At 52.2% G+C, this 19,134-nt stretch overlaps 1 protein-coding gene across 4 annotated transcripts in view; it reads left to right on the forward strand.

The window, feature by feature from the left end:
- The window catches only part of BCL7A (BAF chromatin remodeling complex subunit BCL7A), a 33,491-nt gene extending 19,331 nt beyond the window's left edge, over positions 1-14,160 (forward strand). For 2 of the 4 annotated variants that reach the window (XM_082418110.1, XM_082418109.1), the window contains 3 exons: positions 620-787; positions 7,986-8,170; positions 11,264-14,160. In XM_082418110.1, the coding sequence (XP_082274236.1) occupies positions 620-787; positions 7,986-8,170; positions 11,264-11,335 (425 nt within the window). In that variant the 3' untranslated portion in view covers positions 11,336-14,160. The remainder of the gene's footprint in view (positions 1-619; positions 788-7,985; positions 8,171-11,263) is intronic. The other 2 variants (XM_082418112.1, XM_082418111.1) reach the window with 1 other exon arrangement.
- Positions 14,161-19,134: the final 4,974 nt, after the last annotated feature.

The following is a 19,134-nucleotide window of genomic DNA, read 5'->3' on the forward strand; positions in this document are numbered from 1 at the left end:
TCTCTTTTATTTTGTATTGAGTGGAATTGGTCCAGAGCTGGATCAGATCCGATGAAACGGTTTGACAGTGCTGCCTTGTGGGACCACGCTTTGGCCTTTGCAGTGCTTCAGAGCCAGGCCCACAGGATGTCTGGTTTCTTCACCCAGAATGAGACCTCACGTGACCCCCAAAGATCTTGTTTTATTTATTTATTTTTGGCCGCACTGCGTGGCATGTAGGATCTTAGTTCCCCGACCAGGGATCAGACCCGAACCCGTGTTGCCTGCAGTGGGAGCTCGCATTCTTAACCACTGGACTGCCAGGGAAGTCCCCTTTTTTTTTTTTGGCCCAAAGATTTTCAATGTGCTGGGCCACCATGTGCGGTCGGCTGCCGCTAACACAGGAGTCCCATCAGTGAGTCGGGGAGGGGGAGCTCAGATGAGCCTCCACCCCGCGCAGGACATGTGGGGCGGCCCTGGGTGGGCAGCTCAGGGACCTCAGGGGGAAGAGGGGTCTCCTCCCCCGGGAGAGCATCCTGTAGGGCTGCGGGCAGCAAGGCCGGGGGGACTGAGCCCCCCCCCCACGCCTTGAGTCAGCACCCGCAGCATTTCACGCTGTGGTTCTGTTCCCCCCATGCAGACGATAACAGCAACCAGAGCTCCATTGCAGACGCCTCCCCCATCAAGCAGGAGAACAGCAGCAACTCCAGCCCCGCTCCCGAGCCCAACTCAGCCGCGCCCGGTGATGGCACCGACGCCAAGGCGGACGAGGCCCAGGCCGATGGGAAGGAGCTCCCCGGGGCCGAAGGTATGTGCCCTCATGGGCTTGGCTCGGAGGGGCCTCTCTCCAGCCAGCCTTCAGCCAGGCAGTTGGAAGGGTCTTTAAGGAGGTCCTGCCAAGTGCCAGCCCCCAGAAGGTGACGGTAGAAGAAAGGTAATGCCTGGAGCTCGTATTCTTGAGGAGCAATTAAAAAAATCATACAATGTAATATTTGGAAAATAAGTGCTTTGGAGAATTGTAAAGTAAGAAAGGGGAGTGGGGTAGGGTTGCATTTTAAATAGGATGGTCAGGGAAGGCCTCACTGAGAAGTTGACATGAGAGCAAATGAGGCTCAAGTTAGGGGAGGGAGCAAGCCAGGTGGGAGAAGAACATTGGGGGCAGTGCAAAGGCCCTGTGGCAGAAGCGTGCTCAGCATGGCTGGAGGAGAAGGCATGAGGGTCTCAACAAGCGAGATGAGGTCAGAGAGGAGGCAGGACCTCGAGTGTCAGGGCTCATAGGCCACTTCACAGACCCGGGTCTTTATACTGAGTGAGACAGGAGCCTTTGGGAGTTTGAATGCCGTGATATGAAGGATCACCTTGGTTGCCGTGATTGAGATCAGATAATGGGGAGGCCAGGGCGGAGGCAGGGAGACCAGCGAGGGGGCTACTGTAGTTGTCCAGATGGGAGAGGATGGTGGCTGATGAGGAGGTAAGAAGGGGTCTGATTGTGGAGGACGTGTGTATACATGTATATGTGTATGTATAGGTTTGTTTATTTTGAGGTTTCCGGATTCTCTTTTATGTATTTATTTTTTTAATCTTGAGTCTTTTATTTATTTATTTATTTTAATGTTTATTTATTTGGCTGCACTGGGTCTTGGTTGCGGCGCACAAACACTTATTTCTGGCATGTAGGATCTAGTTCCTCAACCAGGGATCGAACCCGGGCCCCCTACATTGGGAGCACAGAGTCTTAGCCACTGGACCACCAGGGAAGTCCCTCTGGATTCTCTTTAAATGAAAAATTTTCCAGTATACAGAAAAATTGAACGAATAGTATAATACTCTCCTGTATACCCACCAGCCAGACTCGTCAGTTGTTAACGTTTAATGTTTTGGGGTTTTTGGTTTTTGTTGGAGGGGGGTTGTGGTTTGGTTTTGGTTTTTTTTTTTTTTTTTTGCTTTGCTTAAAAGTATTTTTTTCTGAGGCCATTTGACATTGAGTCGTAGACCTTATGACGTTCTGTCTCTAAACACTTCAGCATGCATCTTTTAAAAATAAGGACATTCTCTTACGTAGTCACGATGACCATTATTGCATCTAAGAAATTGAACAGTAGTTCCTGATTGTCTAATATCGAGGTGTGTTTCGGGGGCAGAGGTGAGAGTGTGTTCGATGGGTGGTGTGTGGGCTGTGAGAGAGGGGAGTGCAGAGTGACTCCGGCACCTGGAGGGACGGCCTTGCCGCCACCTGTGATGGGAGAGGTGGAGGGGCGGGGCCGGTGGAGTGTGGAGGGGCGGGGCCAACAGGGTGTGGAGTGTGGAGGGGCGGGGCCAACAGAGTGTGGAGGGGCAGGGCCAGGGCCATCTGGAGTGCCTGCAGATGCCCGAGTGCAGAGTTTGGGGTTCCAGGGAGAGGTCCGGGCTGATATGCTCTTACCTAGTGGGGCAAGGCAGCTGGCCTGGAGTCCGGGCTTCCAGATGCTTGGGGAGGGCGTGCATCTCCTTGGGAGAAGACCATCCTGTGTTGTGGAGTTCATTCACATCCCCTTCCGTTCTGTTCCACACACTTCACCCACGTCAGCCCCATGCAAAGCTCCATGCCAGTCCTGGGCGACAGTCAGCTGAGTCCCACTCCTGACTCCCAAGAACTCATGGGCAAGACAAGCATTGAAGCTGAGAATTACAGTCTACAGAGGTCGCAGACAGACTAGATCAAGCATGTGGTGTGCGGGTGTGACCATGGAGCCCAGTGGTGTTTTTATTTTTAATTGGAACTCGATGCCGAAATTTTTTTTTTTTATTGGAGTAAAATTGCTTTACAATGTTGTGTTAGTTTCTGCTGTACAATGAAGTGAATCAGCTCTATGTATACCTATATCCCCTCCTCCTTGGACCTCCTGCCCCCCGCATCTAGGTCATCACAGAGCACTGAGCTGAGCTCCCTGTGCTTTACAGCAGGTTGTCGATGCCGAAATGTAAAAGTTGAGCAATTTCACTTAAAATAAGATCGATTTCCAGCCTCTCTTGAAAAGTGGGAAGATCTGGCAATACTGGACCTGCATTTCCATTGAGCAGCAACCAGCTAGAGCAGAGATGTGGCTGCCTCTCCAGAGAGGGCCAAGAGGACCTACATTCACCAGTTACCACACTCCCCACCACGCCCTATTGTCTCCCTGACGCTGAGGCCAAAGGCAGTTGCCATGTATTACAACGTGAGATCACTGTTGTTTTCCGTTTTTGTTTGTTTGTTTTTTGGCTGCGTGGCTCGTGGGATCTTAGTTCCCCGACCAGGGATTGAACCCGGGCACTTGGCAGTGAAAGCGCAGAGTCCTAACCACTGGACCGCCAGGGAATTCCCTGTTTTTCTCATTGTTGATTTAAAAGGAAAGTTAATATGTTTCTTGAACCTTTTTCTCTAGTAAGAGTGGAAAAGTAAAAGGCTGAGAGGTTGGGGGAATGCACATTTCTTTGAGGAAGAAGAGAATATTCCTTTAGATTTTCTTTACAAAGCTTATTTGTGTCTGAATTAAATATTTGACTCATTCATGGCACTGCCTGGCCCCTAAGGGGGCTTTTGAGCTCACGGTGAGATGCAGTAAGGAAAGGGAGCCTGGAAGGCTTTCCAGAGGAGGTGCTGTCTGACTTAGTCTTAAAGGATGAGCAGAGGTAGGAGGGAACTGAGCAACCCAGGCAGAAGGGACTGCCCGGCAGTGCCTGGGGACCTGCGGGGGAAGATGCCCATGTGCCAGGAGCACCTCTGTGCAGGGGGTGCAGGTAACCCTACACAGGGGAAACAACCATGAATTAGGACGCAGACTGAAGTGCGCCCCCAGCTCTCCAGGGTCCGCCCCCTCCTCAGGGCGGACCACTGCTGAGTCTGTTTTGAAGCCTTCCAGAGGTAGTCTGCACCTAGAAGCATCTGTATGAGATGATAACCTTTCTCTTTAGAACGCTTTCACTTAGCCATCACCATGGAGATAATTCCACGTTAGGACACACGGATTTGTCTTATTTTCTTTACCAGCCTATCATTCAATGACGTGAATGTGCCACGATTTATTTAAATAGTCCCCGCGTTGGTGGTCATTTGGGTGGTTTCTGTCTTTTTCCTACACCGACAGTGCTGGAGGGAGTCTTGTGTGCACGCCTCTTTGCCTCTTTGCTCAGGTGTGAGTGGGTGTGTACGACGCGGCCCTGGAAGGGGGCTGTGGAGACGAAGGGCACGCCCTCCGTAGGCCCTGCGGGGTCTTCCTCCAGCGAGCCGGTGGGCGGAACGGCAGAGCAGGGCCTTTCAGCCTGGGCACTGTGGGCATGTGAGGCCGGATGAGTCTTTGCTGTGGGGTGTCCTGTGCGTGGCGGGGTGCTAAGAAGCACCCCTGTCACTAGATGCCAGTAGCATGCCCCACCCCCAGTCGTGACACCAAAAATGTTTCTAGATGGGGCCAAATGTCCCCTGGGGGAGCAGGGGACAGAATCGTCCCCAGTTGAGAACTCTGTCCCAGGGATTTTGGCGCCGCCTTCTCCTGTGTACAGCACGTGGGCATCCCCTCTCGTCCCCATGGGGCCCCCCGCCCAGGCCTGCCGGGGGGAGGTGCTGGGACGGGGCCGTTGACACAGGACGAGCTAGTCACATCCGAGCCGACCCTTGCTGGCCGAGTGGCCTCAGGCCAGCGGCATCACCTCCTGCGTGCCTTCCTGCTTCCTCGTTCATAAGATGAGACCAATAAAAGTTGTCTCTCCTCAGGAGGCGGGGCTCGTGGGGGTGGGGCAGCAGGGGGGCGGAGCGATCCTGGGGAGCTGGGGGCGGGGCCTGCGGGGCCCGGTGCGGACCACTCCTGGCTTCTTGCCTGCTGTTTTTTTGGGGGTTTTTTTTTGCTTTTTTTTTTTGCATTGGGACCGCCAGGAAGTCCCAGTGGCTTCTTACTTTCTGGCCATGGCCTCGTTTCTCCCATGTTTGGGGTCTGCGGCTCCTTTGCCCTAAAGGGTCCGGTAGAGCTCGGCTGCGGGATTACGTCTGGGGTCGGTGCTTCCACAACCTACCCTACCATCCACAGCCCCACGCCCCATCACAGGTCCAGGTGGGAACCACACCGGGGTCCCTCCTGGCCGGGCCTGGCCTCTGGGCCGGCACAGTTGCCCAGCTTTGACCCGGCGGGACCGCGCTGGCGGCCGGGCCCGCCTGCCCACGGCCCGGGGCTGCCGAGCTCCTGTGGGAAGGACAAGAGGCGGACCCTCGGGCCTTCCCAGGTTGGGGCCTACTGCCTGCGGGACAGGGCTGGTTGGTCTCCAGCTGTTGACCTTGCTTTGAACTTGTTTACTGCTGAGTGAGTTCAGGGAATGACATAATGTCCAAACTCCCTGGACTAAATTTAGGCCCTCGGAAAATAATTTCCCCTGAGCGCGTTCCAGTGCTGTTGGGTTAAGAGAATCAGGCCGCTGCAGCGAGGCCTGGAACGCTCTGCCAGCTCAAAGGCCAGTTCCCACCACGCTCTTGGGCCGGTCAAGAGGTTAGTGTGACTCTCTGGGTGACCGGCCACCTTCATGATTTCTAAGCCTGCAACCGGGCCCTTACCTTCCTCTCCACTCTGCAAAGCCCACCAGGTAGGGCAGAAAAGGATCTGTAGTCACAGAGAAGGAGGACGATAACAATTGCAAAGGTTTGTTAAAGCAAACATGTATTATGAACTAGAATATAAGGTTAACATGGATATTTTCTTTTCTTTAAATTGAGATGAAATTCCCGTAGCATAAAAGGAAGCATTTTAAAGTGAACAGTTCAGTACCATTTAGCACATTCATAATGTTGTGCACTCATCACCTCTATCTAGTTCCAAACTGTTCTCATCACTCTAAAAGGAAACCCTGTATCCTTTGGCTGTCACTCCCCGTTCCCCCCAGTCCCTGGCAACCACCAGCCTGGTTTCTGTCTCTGTGGACAGAGACAGAAACATTTTCTGGACATTTCATATATATAAAGGGAGTCGTGTAATATGTGGCTTTTGGCTGACTTCTTTCACTCAGCATCATGTTTTCAAGGTTCATCCACATTGTAGCCTGTGTCAGTGCTTCATTCCTTTTTATAGCTGAATAATATTTCATTGTGTGGATGGAGCACATTTTGTTTATCCGTTCATCTGTTAATTGACATCTGGGCCGTTTCCATCTTTCGGCCGTCGTGAATAGTGCTGCTGTGAATATTTGTGTACAGGTGTCAGTTTGAGGACCTGTTTTCAGTTCTTGTGGGTCTATCCTACAAGTGGAATTGCTGAGTCGTACAGGAATTCTATGTTTAACTTTTTGAGGAACTGCTGTTACATGGATTTTAAAGGTAAAACTAAAAATATCAAAGATATGTCAGGTTTATGGGGAGTTTGTTTCTCTGCCCTAGATAATCCCTCATTTACTCCCACCTGGGATTATTTTGCTGCTTGGATACTTCTGTCTTTCCATTTAATCCTCACAGCGGCTCAACAGGGCGGCTACTGTCAACCTTGACTTTACGGAGGGTGAGGGATCTGAGACCCAGGAACAAATGGCAGAGGCAGTATTAGAACCCAGGCTGGTTTCTAGACCCTGTGTCCCCCGCCCCAGACACCAGCTGGTAGGCGTAGCCCAGGGGCCTCAGTGAGGTGGACCCCTGACCCTCCCCGTGGCAGCAGGAGAACCCAGCTCAGACCCTGGCGGGGTGTCGGGTTTCCTGGCACTGCCCTGAGCGTTCAGGACTGCTGATTTAGAGGAAGTAAGAGCGTGTGTTAACCGAAGCTCCCCTGGGACGGACGGGCTGAGGGTCAGCCTCCTTGGGAGGAGGGCTGCAGCTCCTTCCTGCCCTGTCCCCAGCCCTGTGTGCCCTGCTGTCCTCAAGCCCTGGAGTGCTGCCTACTTTCCCCCATTTCCCCATGTTACTTGCCTGCTTTAAAACTTAAGCCTGGAATTTTTTTCCCCTTTGTTATGCCTCTGCCTCAGAAACCCCAGAAAGTAAGGCATTCTTGAGTATTGTAGTGCGCTTTTTACAAATTAGGGTGACATATGTTGTTGGTGTCTTGAATGCAAGCAGAGCTGGGCCCTGGGCGCGATGCGGCTGCTCCCTCCATGCGCTCTGTGCCCAAAATAAGCTTCAGGTACAGCAGCCGTTCCCCCTTCTTCCAAAGTCGCATCACCTCACACAACCTGCTAAGGCCTGCACCTTCCTTCTGCTAAAGGAACATGGCGGGGGGAGCAGGGAGACCGATGCATGAGAAACAGCTCAAATGACTGGCAAAACAGGACTCATTAAATAAGTGATTGCTTGATAGAATGCTATGCAGCCATCTTGTAGGCTCTTGTATTTACAGAATTTTTGAGGACATGTATTTTGGAGAAAGTCTTCCAAAATACTATGAGATCCCTATTTGGGGAGAGTGTAGAACTGTATGCATGTAGGGAGAAAACATCCAGAAAAATGGGACTAAATCCTCTAAAATGTTAGTGGCGTGGTAGCTGGGGATGGCGAGATAGTTGGTGATTTAATTTTTTTTTTTTTAATTTTTTTAATTTTTTTTTTCTGTATTTTCTGTTTCTTACAATGACAATCAGAAAAATATCCATATTATTAAGAGAAATGTTTACAAAGGGGCAGTTACCTCTGTGGATTCCCCAGCTGGAGAAGGCAGGCTCCCTAAAGGAAGAGGGAGGAGTCAGCAGCCATGATGGTTGGAGCGGGCTGTGTCCACCAGAGGGCGCCATGTGTACGCAGCACAAAGCATCCTGTAGCATCCTTTAGGTGGGCTCTCAGGGCACTTGGTAGGTAATAGGTGTGCAAGGGGAAGGGTCAGAGGCCGCAGGGCCAGAGTGGGGCCTGGCTGCTTAAAATGTGAACCCTAAGAATAAGCAAGAGGCTTCCCAAGCCCCCCAGCTCCTTGCAGTCCTGACAGACCGCCTGGCCACAAAACTACCCAATTCCAGGTATTTTTAGTAGTTGGTCCATCTGGCTCCGCATCTCCCGTGTCTGAAAACAGCTTCTGTCATCTTGCTTTTTCCCTCAGATGCTTCTGATGAGCAGAATTCACAGTCTTCAATGGAAAACTCGATGAACAGTTCAGAGCAAGTAGAACGGCAGCCATCTGGAGATGTGGGTCTGGCTGCAGAGACACCCACAATCTCTCAGGTACCTCGGTCGAGGTCTCAGAGGGGCAGCCAGATCGGCCAGGAGCCCGTTGGGGTGTCGGGGGTACGTCAAAAGGTGTTCTGCTGTTTTGTTTCGTTGTTTGCTCTTTGGACGATTGGAACTGTCTGGTATTCATTGAGCGGGATTCGTGGGCATCCTTCTGTGTCTGAGCTGGTCACTGGGGCCCATGGTGAAGGAGGAGACACACGGGTCTGGCCCTTGGGGTGGGTCCTTTATCCCAGCCTCAGCCTCACCACTTTGTTTATTCGGGTCCACAAAAGCGCTGCCCGGTCTCAGTGACCCAAAGTCAACTTCCCTCAGAGCTGGGAAGATAAGACTTCAAAATCCTAAATGCCGGATGAATCATCCTTTGGAATTTCGCAACTGACAACACTCCCCCTGCTCGGACCTCTTTCTGGGTCATCACTGTTTGCCAGAATCTGGTCTGAATCAGACAGTGCAGGCTCAGGTGGCTTTGTGGACAGGAGGCAAGGTCCCGGGTTCGAATCCCAGATCCTTCACTTGACACACACGAGTGTCAGTATCTCCAGCTGCTAAAATGGGATCACGGAACTGTCTTGGGGCCAGGGTGCGGGCGAAGGGAGAGAATGTGGGTAACACACTTAACACAGAGGTACGTGCACGAGATGCCCCAGTGTTGCCTCGGCCTCCATGGTGATTTTTTACCGTCAGCCCTCTGTGCTTACCTAAGAGGTCTGAGGACTCAGGTATCAAAACTTCAACTAATAAAACTGTTTCCACTTTGCTGAGTATTTTCATACCTAGGGAGAAATTGACAAGTAGCAGAAAGAAGTCTGTACTTCTGTCTGTCTGTACTCTGGGGAGCCTTCAACCAGGCCTTCCGCAAGGGAAAGTGCCTCTCAGATTTTCACATCTCCATACCCTTGTATCTGCAGCCCCCTTTCAGCCTACAGAACACCCTTCCAAAGGCCCAAAGACACAGAGGTGGTGTTGATGAAAGATGTGTTTGCAGTGGCGGAAAATCGGCCACAACCTAAGTGTATCAGAAGGATTAAATAAACCTGGGGTCATGGATAAAACAGCCTGCTATGCAGCTGTTAAAAAGAGTGTGTTGACCCAGGTACAGATAGAGAACAAAGAAATATTCTCACAATGTAAAATGAAAAACACAAGGCAGAGCCTCGAGCATAGCACGAGCCCATTTGATTAATACTACGATACAAATCAAAGCCTCATGTAGATAGAGCTGGTAAAACCAAGAAGCAGCTGGGGTCTCCTGGCCTCTTGAACTCAGTGGAGGAAAGATCGGCTTGAAACCTTGATCCACACTCTGGGGGCATGTAATGCTCTCCACTGACATCTGAAAAGTCCAGGGGTCTTCCATTCTAACACGCCCCCCCACTCCCATTTTCGGGGACCCAGACCTGAAATGGGACCTCTTCTGCCGTTTTCATGCTCACATAGACACGCCACCTGTCTCCAGAGCTGCTAGGTTTGTGAGCAAGGCGAAGGGTACGCCACACTAAAGCAAACAGCTTGACATTGATGTTCAGCCATTCCTGTTTAAAAAAGAAAAAAGGCTCCCGTCCCTTTTCTCAACCCCTCCCTCCTGCTCTGTCCCTTACACAGGACAGTTCTCCTGTCTCCAGAGTCCGCTCCCAAGCTCACATACTGTCCCCCACCGCGCCCCCCATGCAAGTGCTCTGCAGACACTTCACCTGAATGGGATCCACCTTCCCCGGAAGGCACGGCGGCCCGCTTTCTCCCATTACGTTTAGACTGAGCTTTTATCACTTTCATAAGGAAAAGGGAGGGGTGCCTCCCTGCCGTACCTGCTCTCAGGGTTTTCCTCAAGAAACTCATACACATCCTACATCGAGGCCCGGGGCTCTCTGTTTCACATTTATTGGGTACCCACTGTGTGTCGGGCAGTAAGCCGGGTACGAGGTAGCCAGGGTGAGCCAGCAGACATGGTCCCCCGGCCCTTGCGGGGCTCATCATGGGGTCGGCGGGGCGGGGGGTGGGCAGAGACAGTCGGGAGACAGCAGACGCAAGCGGGCCACGGTTCATGCCGCAGGAGAACGGGAGCGGGGCAGTGAGAAGATGCGTAACAGGAGCAGAGTGCCCTCCTGGATGGCGTAAGCGGGGAGGAGTGGGAGGGGTGAGAAGTTAGGGTGGCGAGGGCAGGCTTTCTAGGCAGAGGGAACCGAGGGTGCACAGGCCCAGAGACAGGAGCCGCCCTGAGGACAAGGGGAGGCCGAAGCAGGAGGGCGAGGAGGAGGATGGCGGGACGAAGGGGAGAGAGGGAGGCCTTCTCTGCCTGGCGAGGAGCTGGGATTCTCTTCTGAGGCCAGTGGGACAGTATTCTACGTGTGATTGCTACTTTGAGAAGATCTCTCGGGCTCCGCTCAAGGCCGGGTAGGGCGGCCGTGGAGCGGCTGCTGCCCCAGCCAGATGAGGGTTGGAGGCTCAGGTGTGGACGGGGTGGCAGGCGGAGGGCAGAGGGGGTGGGCCGAGGGCGTGGGGGCACGGAGAGGAGGGAGGGCTCCAGGGTTCACTGTACCCCGGGCAGACAGTGGTGCTGTCGCCAGCTGTGGGAGCACCAGTTAGGACGGGCGAAGTCAGGAGCTGGATTCGGGTGGTGGGTCAGGTTGGAGCTGCCTGGGATGGTGGCGTGAGAAAGTCGAGGGAGAAGCAGACGAGTGAGCATTGAACTTTCTTTTTTTTTTGAGTCCTGGGACTTCTTGGGAATTTGGTGGCAACTGTGGACCCTTCCCCCAGAATAACAGACTTGTATACATTCCACAGTGCTGAGTGTCTGCCCCGGGCCGGGCACCTGTGCTGAGCCCTGGATGAGCAGTTGTTAACACGGCCAGGTTGGTCTAGCCCTCGAGCTTGCAGAGGTAAACCCGAAACTGCATATATAATTACCCTGCAGCTAATGAGAGATTGGAAGACATGAGTGACATGGGCTTGGTGGACACAGGAGCAGCTTGGGTGTGAGGCTCCCCGTGGGTCCATGAACCTTTTTGAGTCCACGAAAGGGTCACAGGGTCAGAACCGCGGACGCCCGCCCTTGGGTCCTTCCTGGGCTGATCTGCAACCTCCCGGCTGACCTGAGTCGCTTTCCTGTGGTCTCAACCTGTGTTTCTCTTTTCTTCTCCTTCCCCCAAGGATCTGGAAGGAGTGCCACCCTCCAAAAAGATGAAACTGGAGGCATCGCAACAAAACTCCGAGGAGATGTAGACACCGAGTTCAGTCCTCTGATCCACTTCTCACGGGAGATGCATCAGCAGGCTTAATTCTAGAACAACCTCACCCGAGCGGATCCCTGTTGGGTGTGAAGGGAACTACTAACTTTTCAAGTTTACCAAGTGCAAATCCAAGAAAACCTAGAACGGCGTAACTTCTCAGACACTGAAGAACTTTCTGCTGTGAAGCAAAACACTCGAATCTTGAAGTGACTGTCCTGGGGAAGGCGGGGTCGACAGCTCAGGAGCGTCTGCACACTGTCTCTGAAGCCAAGATTACATTTGTGTTGCTGCTGTATTTTTTTTTTTTTTTCCACTTTTCTATTTAACGATGTAAGCTATTTGAGGGTGGTACCGATCAGGAATTCGCTTTTTCATCGGGGCTTTTCACTGTTCAACTGATTCCTTCCACTTTCTTTTTTTGTGCCTTGTGCCCTTGAGGTGACCTCTGGCATGTTTTCCTGGTTGTTTTGCATCTCCCCTTGCAAGTGCCCTCTTGGTTCAGTTCAGGCAGCCATTGCCCCGGTCCTCACATCTCTCTCCTCCCTGCCCCAGGACTTCAGCTGGAGCGGACCAGGCAGGGAGAAGGAGAGCCCGAGGCTGCAGAAAAGCAGGACCTCCCCGGCAGCCTGACTTCCTGGTCCAGTGGGCTGAGGGACACACCCTGAGCCCCAGGTGGGGACAGCACCAGCCTCCAGGGTCCGAGGAGTCTCCGATGTCTGGGCACTGTCCCCAAGGGCTTCCACAGAGCCCTTCGATTGTCCTGGCACTTCCCACTCTGCCGCCACCACACCGTGTTCTCCCACACCTCCGAAGACGGACTGGCTTCTGCCGCTGACTGCAGGATTGTCTCCTTAAGACGATAAAGGGGCGGAGGAGGCTGGGAGCAGACGGCAGGAATAGCTGGTGCTGAACTTTCTCTCATAGGACGTCGCTTGGATTTCAAATCCACTGTCACCTGCTGCCCTCTGTTCGCCGCCCTCCCCCCCCAGCTCCACCCGTCCCCACCTGCAGAGGAGGCGAGGTTGCAGTTGGCCAAAATCCAAACTCCGCTTGCTTCTACATACCGTTCTGACTCCCAGAGCCAACAGTTGGATCGTGTCTCATTCCCGGGTGCACCGACGCTCCCAGACGCTGCGACGGGGGAGCGGGCCTTGAGGGTTGGACCTCGAAGGCCAGAAACGAGGCACCGAGGAACTGGAGAGCTTTGCACTCCTCCAGAAAGGGGCAGCCGGGTCCCTCCTCCGCCTCCATCCCCTGCCTGCACTGGGACAGCTTCCTCTCACTAAAATGGAGATGCCCCCCCCCCCTTGGACAAACTGCCTAATTGTTTGGTTCTGAGGCCTGGTTTGCTCTTAATTCCTATACAGACTCCTCAGACCTTAACCCTTTTCCTGAGCTTTCTTTACTGCACTGGAGTTCCAACTCCCTTTGAGTTGTATGGCGGGGAGGGAGGGTTCCGGGTTTCGTTGGTTGTTTTATTCTTTTTTTCTGTTTGTTTGTTTTTGTTTTGGCTAATTGGTGCATATTCAGGTACCACCTTTTTCACATGTGGATCTCTCTCCTGACCACCATGGGGAGTGTCTGCCAGATTCCATTTTCTAAGAGTGTCTGAGGGTGAGGCTCTTACTTGTTTTTTAAGGGAGCCAATCTATTTCCTGCACTTCAAGAAGAATCAAAATGTTCCTGAATTTCAAATACCTCATGCAAAAATGTCTCCTGAAACAAGGGAAGAAAAAAAAAAAAACACGAACTTTGAAAATCTTAATGTTGAAGTTAGCGATGCCGAAAGGTTTCTGTCTTAAAAAAAAAAAAAATCCTTATCAATTTCGCCCCTCCAGCAGGCAGTTCTGCGGAGAACTGTATCCTGCGTTACCTCTCCGCGTATCTCAAGGCGGCTTTACCTCCAGACCCTATAGAGTTAGAGTTAACTTTTTCCTTTGCAGCAAAACTCCATTTGGATGAAAGATGAATTTGGATATTTATTTCCTCTTCTTTTTTGGGAAACGAGAGGTTACAAGCAAGACAGCTGAAGGAGAATCACACACACGCATCCGTGGCAACAGCAGGGTCCTCTCGACAGGCAAGGGGAGTGGACACGGTTGAGGATGAACGAAGAGGACACCCAGGATACGAGGCTGTCATTAGTTTTTCTCTGAAGTGCCTGAAGGTAGGAATGGGCCGGGGGTCGGGGACCGACGGGGCCCCGTCACGGCCATGCCAGGCAGAGCGCCAGCGGCCCTGCACTCCATCCACGCCGGCCGGGAAGGCCTTCCACGCGGGATGATGAGACTGCAAAAATCCAGACGTGCTTCCTTCCCCGACGCGGCTCGCTCCTCAGAGCCGCCCTTCCCCACCCCTCGCCCCCAGTCCCACCACAGAATCTAAGACCTTTCAGCCGGCGAGCCAGAGGCGGGGGTCCTAAGCGAATGCCTTCTGCGGACACCAGGCCCCGCGGCCTCAAGGGCTCCCAGGGCAAACTTAACTCCCCGAAAAACTTGAAGTTGGGGATGCTGCGTACACATTCCACAAAGTGCTGGCACTTACCCCGTAACCCGAAGGCGGTAGACCGGCTCATAGGGTGGTGACCTCCCATTACCAACGATGTCATGGTTCGGAATGTTCGTTATCAGCCAAGGACCTGCTTAGAGGTATAAAGACCTTTTTTCACTGTTACCTAATTTTTTCTTTTCCTTACGATTTTTTGTTTTTGGTGTGTTGTACAGCAGTATAATTTTTCACTTATTTATTCCATCAGTAGATATGGTTTGTACAATGTACAATGGTTCCATTTCAGAAAATAAAAACTCAAATCATGAACACCATGCGATTTTTGTAGCATCATGATACAGAGTAAAATCCGGTGGATGGTGAGAAGGTCCCCCACCGGCCGCTCTGGCGTCGCCTGCACGGCCACGTGGCCCTGACTTTGTACACAACTTGCACGCAGGCACTGTGGCCTCCGCCTCCCACGGTAGGTCGGTCATGATAGCTGCCATCATTAAGCACCAGCTGGATGCTGTGGGCGGGTGTTATTTGCCACCTTATGCAGACAGCCTCTTGCTGAGTCAGAGCCCCGGTGTAAATTACAGCTACGCCCGGCCCCCCAGCCTGGGTCCTGGCCCAGGACACAAGTTTGCTGCGTCCCTGACTTTGGGAGGCTCTGGCCCATGGCAGGGACTCTGAGGTGTCAGTTCACTATCAGCTTTGTCTTCACTTGTCTTAACTCGCGGTCAGGCTGGAGGCAGAACCGCCCCAGGGCCCTTCTCCCGCACCCCACCGCCCACCCCCAGCAACTCAGGCCCTTTCTCTCGCTCAGCTCAGACTCCCTGCCCCAGTGGACTTTTTCCTTTCTTCTCTGTGCAGTCCCTCCTTTTCCAACTCTGGCACCTGAAACCGGGCCCTGGGTGAGCCGCCGATGGGGGTGGGACGATTGTTCTAGCGAGGCCTGTGCTAAGTCACCCACGTTGACCGTTGACCGACCTGCAGGCAAATGTTCTCTCCTTTTTGTTTTGTCTGACTCTCTTCCCCACCCCATTCCTTTTTAACATGTTCCAGTGTTTTTACCGGGATTGGTTGCTCAGCAAAATAAACTGATATGGAAAGTTCAGCCTGACAAAACACAAATCATAGGGGCCTTGTTTGCTTAACAAAAAAAAAAAGTGCCTTAGCGGGCACACTTTCACTCTCTCCCGTGCTCCCTGTGGTCTGTTCCCTGGGTCTCAGTCTCTGGATGAAGGTCCCTTCCTTCCAGACTTGTCTCTCTGGATCTCCCCCCTTCTCTCTGCCACTCTTGTCTCCACCCCCCCTGGGTCTCTGTCTCAGGCATTCTGCTTTACCTTCTCTGTCTCAGTTCCCTGTCTGTGGAGGTGTCTGACTTCTCATCTCCCTCAAGGAGCAGTTGTGCCCAAGGGCTGGAAATTTAGGCTTTACACGTATTTGTTGAGCGCCATCTGTGTACTGGGCCCTGGGCAGCAGTGACTCAAACTTGACCCTTTCTCTCTAGGCAGATAAGCTGGTGCATTAGGATGCCCAGCACAGTTTGGAATTGGGGGGGAGGTGCGTTTTGATGGCAGGGATCAGGGAGGCTCCTAGGATGGTGAGGAAGTCCAGGCATGGAGCTAAGAAGCTCATTTTTCCTTGTGGACGCTAAGGAGTGGTTGGAGGTTTCTGAGCCAGGGCTCTGCTGGACTGGGGGCAGTGTGGCTAGTGAATGGCGTGGATTGGAAAAAGCCAGACTGGAGGTGGGGGCAGGGCAGCTATGGAACTGGACAGTAGGTCAAGCAGGAGGTCAGGAGTTGGCAAGAGGGCCCATGTGCCTGCAGGTGGTGTGAAGGCAGTCAGCACTGCAGCCAGGTAGGGTGGGGACAGGTTGGGAAGGAGGCAGGCAGAGAAAGCTCTAGTCCAGGTCCAAGATAAATGTCATAGAAGTCCATGGTTGGGCTGAGGAGGAATTGCAATCCCTAAAGACCAAGTCCACCCCCCCACCTGGCTGGTGAGGAATGCATATTTTCCTCCAGAGGCTCATAGTAGACACTGGCTGCCTTTGCCAGTTGCATTCCCTTCTTCCAGTAGGGGTCCCCCTCACCCACTCTCAGTCCCAAGTCTGGCCACGTGACCCAGGTCCCTCCCCCTGGCAACAGCAATTGGGTCAAGGATCACATGACCTAAAGTGGCCCAATGAGAGTCAGCCCTGGGATTTTTGTGGGAACTGTTGGGAAAGAGTTCTGCTAGAGTGTTGGCTGGAGTTGTTAAATGGAGCCGCTGGGGCCACCTTCGCTCCAAGGTGGGGAGAAGCCTGCCTGAGAATGAAGCCAACACAGGAGAGTGTTGAAAGATGGTGAGTGTGAGCCTCCTGAGAGCAGCATTTGAGCACTGGGACCCAGCCAGCCCTGAAGCCAGCCCTCCTCCTGAACTTTTCCATTTTGTGAGCCAATAAATGCCCATGATAGTTTAGGTCAGTTTTCACTGGGCCTTTCCCCACCTGAGCCCCCACCCCTCCGCCCAAGGGCTTGGAGAGTCTCCTGGACAAATCCAGAAAGAGGTATGGTTGCTAAGATGGTAGCTCTGACTCCTGACTGGGTGTCATTTTCTTGGAGGGAGTGTCTCTTTCCTCCGAACTTTGCCCTTTCAATGCTCCCATATGAGAAGGACTCGGAAGTTTCACAGCAGATGACAAACAAGGAAATAAACAGAGACTAACATGGACCTGTTTTGGACTTCTGAAGCAGCCCCTTCTAGAATCCTCAGAACTCCAGCACTTCAGAGCTGTGTGACCTTAGGTAAGTATCTTAACCTATCTGGGCCCCAGCTTCCTCATCTGTAAAATGGAAAGAATAATTGTGCCTACTCAGGTTGCTGTGAGGATTAATACATGTAAATTAATAAGTACATGTAAAGTGCTCGGGACAAGCCCTGGCACATAGTAAACCTCAATAATGTTAGCTGCTATTGTTACTACCATTGTAGTTATTACCCTCAGGCACATCTAGACTCCAGAAATCCAGCTGCTAGAAAATGAAGCACAGGGAAAGGCATAATCGCCCACTCCCAGCTGCTTTGGGCTTGCCCTCTGAGTTACACTTGGCTCCCTGAAGACTCACCTCTCCCCCAAATGATTGACACTGGAGTTATCCACCAAGCTCGCCCAACGTGATCCAGAGCCTGCGTGGTGCCTTGTGGGATGACTAGAAGCCCACCAGGAAACAGGCAGAAGGGAAGACATTCCTGGTCGAGGGAAGGGCTTGAGCAAAGGGCTGGAGATTTGACAACACATCCCCGCTGCAGGCACTGGCTGCTCTATAAGACACGCCCAAGCAGGGAGCTTCAGGCCCGGGTCTCAGAGGAACAGCTCACTGGGGACTCATTTTTCCAGCCTCTCTCCTTTACCATTGCTCTCCCTCCACAGGCTCTGCGGGGGAAAGGCCTCTGGGAGGCAAGGACCAGAATGTGGTGCCAGGCCTGTGGGTCCTGTCTCCCTCTCGGGTACCCCTGGGTACACTGGTGCCAGTGGATGCACTGGATGACTTGGAGTCAATGGCTTTATCTCTTTAGACTTGGCCAGAGATAACAATCTGCTTTGCATCAAAGAATCTCAAGAGACTCTTAAATCCTGCTTTTCTCCCTCAGGGCTCTCTCAGTTATGAGCTCATTTGACCTCCTTGTCACCCTGGATAGTAGTTTAGAGCAGGGATCAGCCTCCCCATTATACAGATAAGAAAACTGAGGCCAGGGAAGTGACTGAACAAAGGTCCTGCAGGGACTCAGTGAAGAAGACTTTGGAACCCAGCCTGTCTTCCACTAGACCAGGGGTCAGCAGGTCTGGCCTGCCAACTGTTTTTGTAAATAAAGTTTTATTGGTACACAGCCATGCTCATTCACTTACATATTGTCCCTGACTGGTTTCATGATACAACAGCAGAATTGAGTAGTTGCTACAGAGACTGGCTTGCAGGGTCGAAACTATTTACCACCTGGCCCTTTGCAGAAAAAGTCTGCCAACCCCTGCACTTGACCACACTTTCCTGTTGAAACACTGTGTGGTTGAAAGAATATGATAATAATAATGATATTAATGATAATAATAATAACAATAATAATTACCTACTATGTGCCAGACACCATGCAAGACTTTTCCTGAATTTTTTATTGATATGAAAGGGCATAGCTCAATGAATTTTCACTGAGTACACCGGCAAAACCAGCAACTGGATCAAGAAACAACCCCCTGGATGAACCCCCCTTCTAGTCACTGCCCCTTGAAGGGTAATCACTACCCCGACATCTCTCTGCACAGATGTTTTCTAAACTTTAACATTTTCTGAACTTTCTATTCATGGAATCGTACAGAATGTGCTCTTTTGTGTCTGGCTTCTTTCACTCAGCAAGGTGTTTGTGAGATTCATCCATATTGTTGCATGTCATTGGAGTCACGACACTCCTGCTGATGGGCGTTTGGCCTGTTTCCAGTCTCCATGGAGTATTATGAATACGCAAGATATTGGACCTCATTTCACCCCGGCTTCAACATGAGAGGGGGACCAATTAGCCTCATTGTACAGATGTGAAGACTGAGGTTAGAGACCATGGTGCCCGTGAGGTGACACAGCAGGTAGGAAAAGCCCTCGGCGCAGGAGTCCCTGCCGTCCTGGCTCTCTGGCTTCCTCATTAGATTCTGGCTTGGAATCCCGCTGTGACTACAGACTGTTAGATCCCATTTATACGAAATTTCTAGAAAAAGCAAAACTATGGAAACAGAAGGTAGGGGCTGAGTTGTTTGGGGCTAGGAGCAAAAGACTGACCACAAAGAAGCAGGAGGGAATGATTTGGGGCAACTGAATTGTGAGAATAATTACACAACTGTATCAACTTATTAAAGCTCGTTGAATTGTACACTTAAAATTGGTGAATTTTATGGGATGTAAATTACACCTCAATAAAGCTCAAAAAAAAAAAAAAAATCCCAAACCCGCAGGCATCTATTTCTTCACGCACCCCCCCCCACCCCTGTGCCTGAATTTTCCTTAGAGGTGTGAGGATGGCTGTGCAAACTGTCCACAGCTGTTGAGCCGTGGAACTCTTGTCGCTCCCCACCAGTCTGGCCTCTCCCTGCAAAGGCACGGGGGTCTCCCTCCCAGAGGTTTCATCTGAAGCAATGGGGATCCTGTTTGGCTTTGCTATATCCGACCTGCGCCCGGCGGGGGTCAGAGAGCCACACGCAGCGGATGCACCGGCCCCAAACTGTTTCTCCAAGTAGTCCCCAGAGATGGCCTCTGCCTTTCAGTTTCTGCACTT

Source organism: Balaenoptera physalus, assembly GCF_965194825.1.
Source record: "Balaenoptera physalus genome assembly, chromosome: 12".
Classification (NCBI taxonomy): Eukaryota; Metazoa; Chordata; class Mammalia; order Artiodactyla; family Balaenopteridae; genus Balaenoptera; species Balaenoptera physalus.